The 11845-nt window shown below is 23.7% G+C and overlaps 1 protein-coding gene across 1 annotated transcript; it reads right to left on the bottom strand.

The window, feature by feature from the left end:
* Positions 1-1981: 1981 nt before the first annotated feature.
* Positions 1982-4896, bottom strand: LOC122857032 (forkhead box C1-B-like). The gene is made up of 2 exons (XM_044159002.1): positions 2912-4896; positions 1982-2684 (listed from the first exon to the last, which is right to left on the bottom strand). Exons 1-2 carry the CDS (start codon positions 4357-4359, stop codon positions 2558-2560), a joined length of 1575 nt encoding a protein of 524 aa, XP_044014937.1. The 5' UTR covers positions 4360-4896; the 3' UTR covers positions 1982-2557.
* Positions 4897-11845: the final 6949 nt, after the last annotated feature.

Here is an 11845-nt window from a genome sequence, read left to right as displayed (position 1 = left end):
TATATTTTATATTAAATTGTACAAATTTACACAGGGATTTGTGTGGTCACGAGTAAATATTGAAAAGCTCAATTTTGTTTGCAAAGTATTTTAAAAAGGGGGATTGAAGAAACAAGTGTTAAATTCAACTTAACTCGCATGACTTTTTTATATTATTATTATAAAAAAAAAAAAAACTACATTTTCATCATGAAAATATATGTTTAAGAAATTTTTTTTTTTAAACATTGTGCTTGAAGCAAAAAATAAATAAATCTTTTTAAAAAACTTTTTCATGATCCTAATCCTTGCTTGGATTTATACAAAAAAAAAATGCTACAGATTATTTTGCTGCTCAATATATTGTTAGTTTGAAAATAAAAAATAAAAATAAATAAATAAATTGGCCTTTTTATATGATGAAACCAATGAAACTATAAAAACCCCCCTTGAATTTTATTTAGAGCACGTGTTTCTGGTTTCAGAACAGATGATGTTTATGAGAATCCCACCCTGAGGCAAAATTCCTTTGACCACCCATAAAGGCCCTTAAAAAATAAAAAAATAAAATAGATAAAATAAATTTAATAGTACCTATATAGTAAAAACTGTCAAATAATTATTTAACAATTATTATTAAAAAAGAAGCAAAAAAATTAATAGTTTGATCATTTAGTGATATAATATATTTATATTTCAGAGACAAGATAAATTAAAATATACATGTTTTTAATGATAAAGAAAAATCATATGTATAATTTAAGTAAAAAACTACTTTATAAATGTAAGCAATATCCAATTCTGGATCACATCTGTCTCATATCTTGATTGGTATTATTAAATTGTATATACAAAGTCGTATTGCAAATCTTCTAAGCCACAAAGTTTATACTTTGACGGTATAATCAACGACTCAACTAAGAGCTATATATTTTAACCACAAACAAAAAAAAAAAAAAAATTTACCAAAATTCCAATCGTATATACACACATTTCATAAATGCATATATTTATTATTAATTTTTTTTTGTTCTCACCACACTAAATAAATTTATTAATATATTTTTTTTTTTTTTCAAATTTTTAATAATAACAAAATAAGCTTTACAAGTTTGAAATGAAATAAATTAAACAATTATTATTATTATTATTTTTTATTATTATTATATTATTATTGTATTTTTATTATAATTTTTGAGACATTTTTTTTTTTTTTTTTTGAAAATGTCTTTTAGATTTATATTAAATAGTAAGATGATAATTTTTTTTTAAATTAATTTTCTCAATACTAATTAATCAGCCTCATCACGAGTGAGACATTTATATTATGCACTTCAATATATAATACATATATAATATCTACAATCTATTTTATTATTTTTACTTATAATTTAATTATTTATATATATATTTTATTTTTTTTTTTTTTGCAATTTTTTATTTCAATTTTTTTTTTCCTTTTGTATATATTTTTAACATGGTCATATACATGAAAAAAAAAAAAAAAAAGAAAATAATTTTCTATTTTTTATATATATGATATATCTATAAGATATGAAGTAATTTTTTTTTATCGCACGGATACCTAACTAACTACAACATCATTTAAATCGAAAATTTATTTAATTAATATTAATTTTATTTCAACTATTCACATTATTTAATTTTTTTAAAATTTTTTAATATTTTTAATCTCATCAAATACTATCAATAAATATATCTCAGCTCTTTTTACAAATACGTTTGCGTCCATATGCTCATGAGTATCTGTTTTTTAAAAAAAAAAAATTTCTTTTTCTTTATATATATATCAGTTGAGACAAGAATAATTTTATATTATTTAGGAATGACATATTTAAAATTTCATTTTATTTAATTCTATTTAATAGAAAAAGAAAAATAAAAAAAAAAATTATTAATATAATATATAATTTGTTGTAAAATATTTAGAGGGAAAAATATATTGAATTATTGAGAAAATGACTTTGATTCGTCCTCGCAACTTTTTTTTTTTTTTTGTATATTGCAATTTTTATTACAGACAATTGGTAAACAAGTGACATGAAAGAATCGTCTTGAATGTTTGCATATCGGTCTCGGTTTACACAGTTGCATCAAAATAATATATATGTTGCGTATATATAAAAGACAGAAAGAAAAAAAAAAAAAAAACCCCAAAAAAATTCAATGAGTTTACTTGATAAATGGGAAAATTATTACTTTCGACTTGACACAAAGCATTCAGGTTTAATTTCTTTTTTTTTTTTTTTCGAAATTCTTAGCCCAGGTCAGTGTACTTAAATATACATATTTTTTTGTTAATTTGTACAGTTGTTGGTACATATACACTTGACCTTGATTCAAGTATTTATCAGTGGTTTTTTATGTTTTGTTTTTATTTTTTATACTGAATAATTATATATCTTTAATTCCATTCTTTTGGTATCTCGTCCGGCGAGGTCCACTCTTGTTTTATGTAGACCAAATTTGGCTCATAATTGTGTTGTTGTTGATGATGATGATGATTGCTGCTTATTGTCTCTTCAAGGTTTCGATGAAACCTTGATGACTGATATTCTCAGTACTTGTGTAACGTTATTGGTAAATTACCACTGGTATTGACTGTATTGCAATCTTGATAATAACGATGATAGAGTGGTGGCGACGGTGCTGCACCAGAGGACAAGGGGGTCGGTGGACTCGATCTGTAATCATTAATAAAACAATAATTAATTAACCACTTGTTTGAACTGTCAAAAAATGAGAAAGAAAAAAAAAAAAAAAACAAATAAATCATATATAAAATACTATACGTCATAAATGCGCGAATTAATATTTCCGGTTTTTGTAATTGACAAAGTGATAAGAAACATATGAATTATGAATTACTCAAAAATATATTGACATTGAAAATTTTTAAAATTAAATTTACCTATAAAGTTGACAATTAGGTGATTGTGTATCTTGATACATAGCTGCATTATCTGGACTTGCTGCTTCTTGATACCATTGTGAATGTCCACCATTATGATTTCTAACATTTGTATTATAATCAGAATGATCCATAATACTATAACCAGCAGTTGAACTAGGACAATATGTTGAATATAATGTACCAGGAGGACTTGAATTAGCACCACCTCTTGATGGTGTTACATGTCCATAACCAGTTGATGCCATCATTGCTGCAGCAGCAGCAGCAGCAGCGGCCGCCGCTGCAGCTGCAGCTGATGTTGTTGTATTTGTTGTTGTTGTTACTGCTGACATAGCATGTGAATGAGCTGAATGATTTGTAATACCATGTGAATGATGATGTTGTTGTTGTTGTTGATGATGATGATGATCTCTATTTGTCATAAGTGAATCAACACTAAAACTTGATGGATCCATACCCATTGTAACATCTGGTATTGATACATCTTGATGTACTTGATGATTTTGATGTGTTACTGATGTATGTCCCGTCGCTTGATGACCAAGATTTGTTTGTATAACACTTGGTGGTGTTGTTGTTGTTGTTGTTGGTGTTGTTGATATTGTTTTATTATTATTATCTTGTATATTTGAATATTTTGACACTGTATTATTTGAATTAGCAGAATTACTATTAACACCATTACCACCATTATTACTATTACTATTACCACCACTTCCACCATTAACTGCACCATTAACTGCACCATTATTATTACTACTTAAACATATTGATTGTTCATTTGTTGTTGGTTCACGTTTTGGTTGTTTACATTCTAAAACACCATTTAATTTTTTTGTTGTATCTGCCAGCAGATTTCCAGTTTTAATATCATCACGTTTATCTGTTATAATACCTTGACGTTTTAATGCATCTTCTTTTTCTTTTAATGCATCTTTTTTTTTAAATCTTCTTCTTCTTCTTAAATATGATCCATTATCAAACATATTATAACTATCTGGATCTAGAGACCAATAACTACCTTTACCTGGTTTTTTATCATCTCTTGGTACTTTAACAAAACATTCATTTAAACTTAAATTATGTCTTATTGAATTTTGCCAACCTTGTTTATTTTCTCTATAATAAGGAAATCTTTCCATGATAAATTGATAAATACCATTTAATGTTATTTTTTTATCTGGTGCATTTTGTATTGCCATTGCAATTAATGCAATATATGAATATGGTGGTTTAACCATATCTTTACCAGGATGATGCATATGTTGTTGACCAATACCAGGTACATGATAACCAGCTGCTGTTGTATAACCACCATAACGATATTGTTCATAATATCCTGGTGCAGCACCAACTCCTGGATATGATGGTGTTCCCATACCAACTGGTACAGCCGACGCATGTCTGTAATATGCATTTTGTGTTTCACCAAAAAATGTATGCATTTTTATTAATTTTTTTTTTTTTTTTTTATTTAAAATTATAAGATTTAATTAATTATTTATATATTTTCTTTTTTAAATAATAAAATAAAATATTTTTTTTTTTTTTAAATATTCACTATGATATCCATTATTGTCTATTTATCACAATCACAAATTATTATTAATAACACTATAGCACATTTTACAAATGAAAACAAATAATAATATAACTGACATAAATAATATCAATTAATTTATTGATATTATTATAGTAACTAGGATAAAATGTTTTCGGTTTTTTTTTTTTGTTTCTATTAATTCTTTTGTTTTTCGATTAATTTCTCTTGTTTTCAATAAAAAATTGCATTAAAGTATGAATTTATATTTACTAGAAGAGAGAGTGAATTTAAAAAAAAAGTATTTATGATTACTGATTGTTGAATGATATTATGATACACAACAAGATTCTCGTTTACTCAGTCCCGAGTAAAAACACACTGGGGGCTCGTCACGCTTGTGGCTGAGTGTCGAGGAAGATCTTTTAGTCAGTGGACAGTTGCGCGGGCATAAAATATATATTTTGAGAGATGGTACTGGGACTTTACAACCCTCCTCCAAAAGCATTGATATTGTGACCGGATAAACTTACTATACAGGGAAGATATTTGGGAAAAAAAAAAAAAAATACAAAAAAAGTATTTTACTTTTTTTTTTTTCAAATTTTTCAAATAATAATAATCATTGTACCGCCTTTATTTAAGTGGGAGAGTAAAGTTGGATTGGTTGTTGAATTGTGAATGTTAACGCCCATCAATATGATAGACGAATCATGAAGTAGATAGTTCCAGTTGCCCGGGAATTACCCGGTGAAATTTTATATATACCAACCCATCAGACAAAACTTCAACCAGGGAAAATGAGAACAATCTATGGAACAACTAACTCTGCAAGCTTTTCAGAATGTTCTATGGATGAAGTTTGTTTGATAAAAAAAAAAAATGACAAAAAGCTGAAAATTTTTTGAAAATTGATTTTATGATATATTATTAAAACACTGATTAACTATCTTTGAAATAAATGAAAAATTATTGTTAAATTGTTTGGGATATAAATAAAAAAGTGTTAAATAAAGTGCGAAATATTAATGCGGTTTTGATAGAGTGCCAGGATGACGAATAAAGAGCCTTTTTATACTTGAGGGATTCAATTTTGGTCTTTGTTTTTCCAAGGGTTCGAATCTTGGAAAAACACTTGAGGGACACCTCATTCGCACTCTCAACCCCTCAGGGGCATATTCCTATATATGTTTTTTTTTTTTTTATGCAATGTGATGATATTACTCTTGGATTCGCCATTTTGATGTTTTTATATTTATAAAAATCTTTTTATCAATGAATAATAATTTTGTAACTTTGCTTGGTTTTTTTTTTATAATATAGTTTTATATTTATTTTAAAATTAATTCACAAAACTTTTGTTAATTATTTTCTGAGTAGAGCATATATCTATATTTTGTATTTTTATCATTTGTTAAAATCATAATTAAAACAGACATGTAAAGTGTGTTGTGAATTAATTTTCTGACCAAAAATTAACGTGCTTTTCACTTCACTTGGTAGTTTATACCCTGCACAAATATGCAAGATGACCCTTTTCTAATTTCGATTGAAACTTAGTTGAAAGCCAGCTCAAATTGTAAAAAATTAAAGCTGTCAGATTTCCTATAAATTTGATAGAGAAGTAAAAAGTTTTGTGAGCTTAAAAATAGCAACTATATTGATGCTCATATAAATTATAATTTACTAAATTTTGCACTATTAAAATTTTATCAAATTTTGACAGTTTTAAATATATATATAATTTTATTCCTTGAAATGATATATTATTTTTTGAAATATAAATATAGAAAATATAGTTACGCGTCGGTTAAACAAGCGACTTTGCAAATAAACTTCCGTTCAGCCAAGTAGACCTTTTTCTTACCACTGACTATACAATATATAGTTACCAAAACCATACAATTTAGTGTTATGTTTATCCGTATATATATATACTAAAACCAGACGAATTGAAAACAAACATACTTCTGGTAGAATCATTTTTCTGAAGTATGATTAGACCACTCTAAAAATTCAACTAACGCATTGATCTCCCTTTTTATCTTTTTAAAAAGCTCATTCACATCAGGAAAAAAAAAAATAAAAAAAAAACCAACAACAACAACTACAAGAAAAATAGTAAAATTATAGATTTTTTTTTTTCAAATTAAATTATTTATATTTATCAGTCATGTAACAGTCTCGTGTTTAAGAATAAAATAATAAATTGCAAGACATTAAATAAATATATATACAATAAAATATAAAAATAATAAACAAAATAATATTATCAACATGCGATATAAAAAATATTCAAGTATATTTTTTGATCATGACTGTATAAACAATAACAATAAATATATTTTGTAAATATATATACATAAATGTTGTAAACTTATATACACTAAATTTATCAAAAACAATTTAAAGCATACATTAATTTTTGATTTTTCAAAATGTTGTATACACATTTCAATGATATGTAGAAAAAAATTAAATTTGCAATATTATATAAACATGTTGAATTGAATTGAGTTTATTATTTTTAAAATATAAAATATGTATCTTTTATTTGAGATTGCAATTTACTGGACAGTATCTAATGCATCTAATATAGTTATGCATGAATTTGTGCATGTGTATTTTTTATATTTGTATACGCAGTTAAATCATTTCAATTCAAAGACACGAGCCAGGCGTAGAAAAACCATCACACTAAAATATATTCATAAAATAAAAAAACATAAATATATATATTTGTAATTTTTATTCCAGAAAATTTTTAAAACACCCAGATGTTGTATGTCAATTCCTAGATTTTATTATCAGCTAATTTTTAGAAATATATATTTATGAAAAAAAAAGATAAAATTATTTAAAATTTCACGGTTTTCAAAAAAAAAAAAAAAAAAACTGTCTTGTTGTCATATCTCTCGTCTTGTTATATGAGAAATGTAAACTTTTCGTATATAGAAAAGATGAAAAAGGGGGAGGGACAAGCGGGTTACAAGTTGATGAGTAGAGAACAGGATATGTCACGTCCTTTAAGGCTCATACAAATTTTTTTTTTTTTTAAACAAACTAGACTTGAAAAAAAAAAATTTCATAACCCATGTTAGCAATATGTTAGTTTTCTTATTTTTTTAAATGAAAAATATATTGTCTTTTAAATAGTAATTTTTTTAAAATTTCTATCTAAATTTTTCTTTTGTATATTTTATAAAAAAATTATAACGAAATATTATATGGAGAAATTTCGAAAATTAGACTAGCTAGAAATCTTTTGTTAATATCTATTTCTTTTATCGAAAAAGAAAAAAAAAAATCCCTCAAGACAAGATAAAAAAATTAAAAAAGAATTATCATGTTTGATAAAAACTTCATCATATAATATCTTTGTTTAAAATTATCTTTTTCTAATTTGAAAAAAAAAACAACAAAAAAGACCGCATATATAGAGATAAATATATATATTTTAATATGAAAAGATGGAATTATATTTGCTTGTTGAAATATAGCTATGTATAACGCAGATGAGGAATTAAATGTATGGTATATATATACCGCATATATAAGCATATAACAATGTGCAATGCCGCCAGGCAATTTCACGCGACAAGTACTGTGATCAGCATATCAATGGACCAACTAGGATTATCTGGCTACATAGTAGTGATACTCGGCGGTTGGCGCGACTAGATAGGGTTGTGCATTTCATTGCGACATATTGTGTATCACAAATTTACCCCTACCTTCTATTGTCAAAAATTTCATGGTCCCTTAAATTCAATATATACAATATCACAATATATTTTATATAAAAAATATATTTTTATCATTAAAAATAAATATTTTATATATAAAATTGAAAATAGAAAAATATAATTATAAATAATTTTATTAAATATATATTTTTCATTAAAAAAAAAAAAACATGTATAATTTAAAAAATTAAATTTTTAATATTTTTAAATGATAAATAAATATTTTGACATTTTTATTCTATAATTTAATATTTATTGAAAATATTATTTATTAGTATTAATTTTATTTAAAAAAAAATAAATAAATAAACCATATACACATGTTATTAAAATTATATATTGATTTTTTAATGCAAAATATTATTTATTATGATATACAATAATTTTTTTTTTTCTTGTTATTGTTTATATATTTATATTTTTTTGTTTTTTTTATATATATAATAATAATAATATAATAATTGGAAGCAAGTTTGAAAAAAAAAAAAAATATTTATATGATAAATAATATATATATATTTTAAAAAGAAAAAAAAAAATTTTTAATTTTTTGTTTATACGGTGTTAATTTAAATTATTGTTAATCGACAATTCATCTTAGTTTAAAGAAATAATATTATTGTGTGTACGTAAGTATATAGGCAGTTGGTGGTAATGCTGACCTTGCACTTGAGGATAAAAACAAAAATTTATATATAAAAACAAACAGATATATATATTAAAAGTGTTTAAAAAATGAAAAAATACAATTTTTATATATATATACACATATTGATACAGTAGTAGTATAAAGAATGACGTAAAAAAAAAAAAAAAAAAAATATTTGCACCTGTTTACATGTGGCGTATGTGCGTTTCTTTTTATTTGTAAAAAAATTTTTTATTATTTATCATATCAATTATTTTGATTAAAGCACACTGGTGTTTATAAATTTATCAACAATAATATTATCAATAACAAATGATAAGCGCCAGACCTATGTCTCAAATTAATGCATAAACTTTTTATTTATGCATATTTTTTTAATTATTATATTATTTATAATTATTTTTTAAATTATAAATAAAATAATGATAATAATAATATTTATAAAAATACATGGATATAGCCATACGTTACAGTTGGAAATTTTCATCTTTGCTATATTTATAAATATTCTTGCAACCCTTTTTAAGTTTATTTTTTTAGTAAGGCAATCGTTCACATTTTCTTCCTCATTGTGTCTTAAAAATAACAAATCATATGTCACTTTAACTGCAAGAGTATTTTATCTTGTATAATGAATAAATTCATTGAATTATTATATATTTTGCTAAAAAATATAATTAAAAAAATATCTAGAAATATTATTTGTTTAATTTAATAAAATTATAACAAGTATATAATTATTAATTTTTCTTTTAATTAGAGCTGTAGATATAATATATATTTTTAAATGTATTATGTGATAATGATGGTATATATATTAAATGAAGAAGCCCACCAGAGGTGAAACCTGATGTTTAGCTAATTTTTACTGTTTTGTTAACAAGCATTTAAGGTTTGTCTTGGCCATTACTCCATGTCTTTTTAGACAACCGATCTGTGTTTAAATCATCCGACACGGTGGTGACTTTAAATATCCCTCCCTGATGTTTTCTCATGTTCTTCCCTAATATATATATATATTTATCTTGATCATTAACTTGTAATAAATTATTAATATATATATAAAATCTTTTTTAAAAAAATTACAATAATTATATAACAACAAAAATTCAAATAGATATATTTAAAAAAAAACAAGAATCATTTCTTTTTTTTTTTTTATAAAACTCGTGCACATTTAAAAATATTTTTTTGGTTGATGGTCACACAAAAGATTCAGAAATGTTGCGGCTGAAAAAACATACTAAGGCTTATATTCTAGTATACGCAGATGAAAGAAAAAAATAGAAAAAAAAAAAAAAATAAAAGTGCTTCTATTATCAGCATGTTAAGTTTTTTTTTTTTTTAAATTTTAAAATCAAACTAAAACACAAGTAAGTATATATATATAAATTTATAATTATTTTTTTAAAATTAATTTATTAATTTAATTTACAAATATATTTAGTGATGGATAATTAAAATATATACAATAATTGCCTTTAGGGTTTAAGGATAAATTAATATGTTATTTATGGTGCACGAGCTGATGTATTTGGTTGATCCACGCCGACGGCACATTGAAGCCGTAAAGACGCCTGCAAAGTATATAAGAAATTGTACAAAATTTAAACAGAAATGATTTTCAAGAAAAGAAGCAACTATATAGATAAAAAAAAAAAAAAAAGGAAAAAAAGTGTATTCAGTGTGCCTAATTCGAGATGTTTATCCAAGACCTCCTTCTTGGTTTTGTGAGTATATATATATACCTTCAGGGATATCGTAGCAACTTATTCAACTCCTCTTAATTCATATTCACGTTGTTGTTCCAGCTTAGGCGTCCGCCAAATTTATTAAAATCGTTAATGGCGCCTAGCCAAGTCATCACAGATGGTATTGAGCCTTCTGTTAAACTGTCGCTTTTGCTGACGGATCCTGGAAGACCGGAAAAATTTGACATGGATGGGTAAAAAGTATTTTATTACAAGAGGGAGTAAAAGAAAAACTTTAATATATATATTATCATTTGAATATATAAAACTGACTAAGTGATTTTTAAAAAAAATATATTTCTTTTGAAAGAAAAAAATTAAAATTTGTGTTTATATGATTTTTTTTAAAAATAATATTTAAGTGATTTTAATAATTGATATATAAATTAATTATTCTAAAAGTTATAGTAATACGTAATGATTTTATTTGGATTTAAAAAAGAAAAATAAAAAATACAAGTAATACTTTTTTTAGTCGTATTTATAGCCAATAATTTCCATTAGAGTTGAAAGTGCATTCAATGTGCAAATCGCTTTATAAATCACCTCATTTCAACTACAAATAACACACTCAAATATATACAAACAAAATATATATTTATTTGACCGATACTCGTAATGTTTTATTGTTTACTATAAATTAACTTTTTAAATAAATAAAAAAAATAAACAAAAATTTATTTATTATAAAATTATTTATAAAAATTGACTTGATGAAAATAAAAAAATTGAATTTTCTTTTTTTTTTTTAAATCTACTATAAAGATTATGGGAATTAATACATATGTTGGAAAAAGAAAATGAAAAAAAAAATCTCAACAATCTCACTCGACTTTATTTCTCACGGTTTTATTTATTTTTTTATTTTCCTTATATTTTCAATTATAAATTTTTATATAATATATAAATTCTTTTTATCGAATATATTGACATTTAAAAGTCTATTCTGGTGGTCTATCATAAAATGAATAAAATACTTCAAGTATAACTATATAAATACAAATAACAACAACAACAACAATAAAATATATATAAAAAAATAGTTAAAAAAAAATTTTTTTAAATGGTCCTAATCCTCGCCTGGATTTATACATTAGAAAAAAGAAGAAAAAAAAAATGCAACAGTTTCTTTTGATATGAACAATAGTATAAGTAATATAAAAAAGAAATAATCTTTTGGTCATTTCACGGTTTGTACATATAAAAGAAAATTCACCTTGTCTATTAAAGACATATTTTTATTTA

The sequence above is a fragment of the Aphidius gifuensis genome, linkage group LG5 (genome assembly GCF_014905175.1).
Source record: "Aphidius gifuensis isolate YNYX2018 linkage group LG5, ASM1490517v1, whole genome shotgun sequence".
NCBI classification, from domain to species: domain Eukaryota; kingdom Metazoa; phylum Arthropoda; class Insecta; order Hymenoptera; family Braconidae; genus Aphidius; species Aphidius gifuensis.
The sequence above is the reverse complement of the archived record's forward strand: the minus strand, read 5'-3'. Positions and strand labels throughout refer to the sequence as shown.

Bases quoted from the DNA above. Each gene is read 5' to 3' on its own strand.
- LOC122857032 (XM_044159002.1), bottom strand. From the start codon at position 4,359: ATGCATACATTTTTTGGTGAAACACAAAATGCATATTACAGACATGCG. The intron at 2,685-2,911 runs GTAAATTTAATT...TAATGATTACAG, and splicing joins CCTAATTGTCAACTTTATAG to ATCGAGTCCACCGACCCCCT.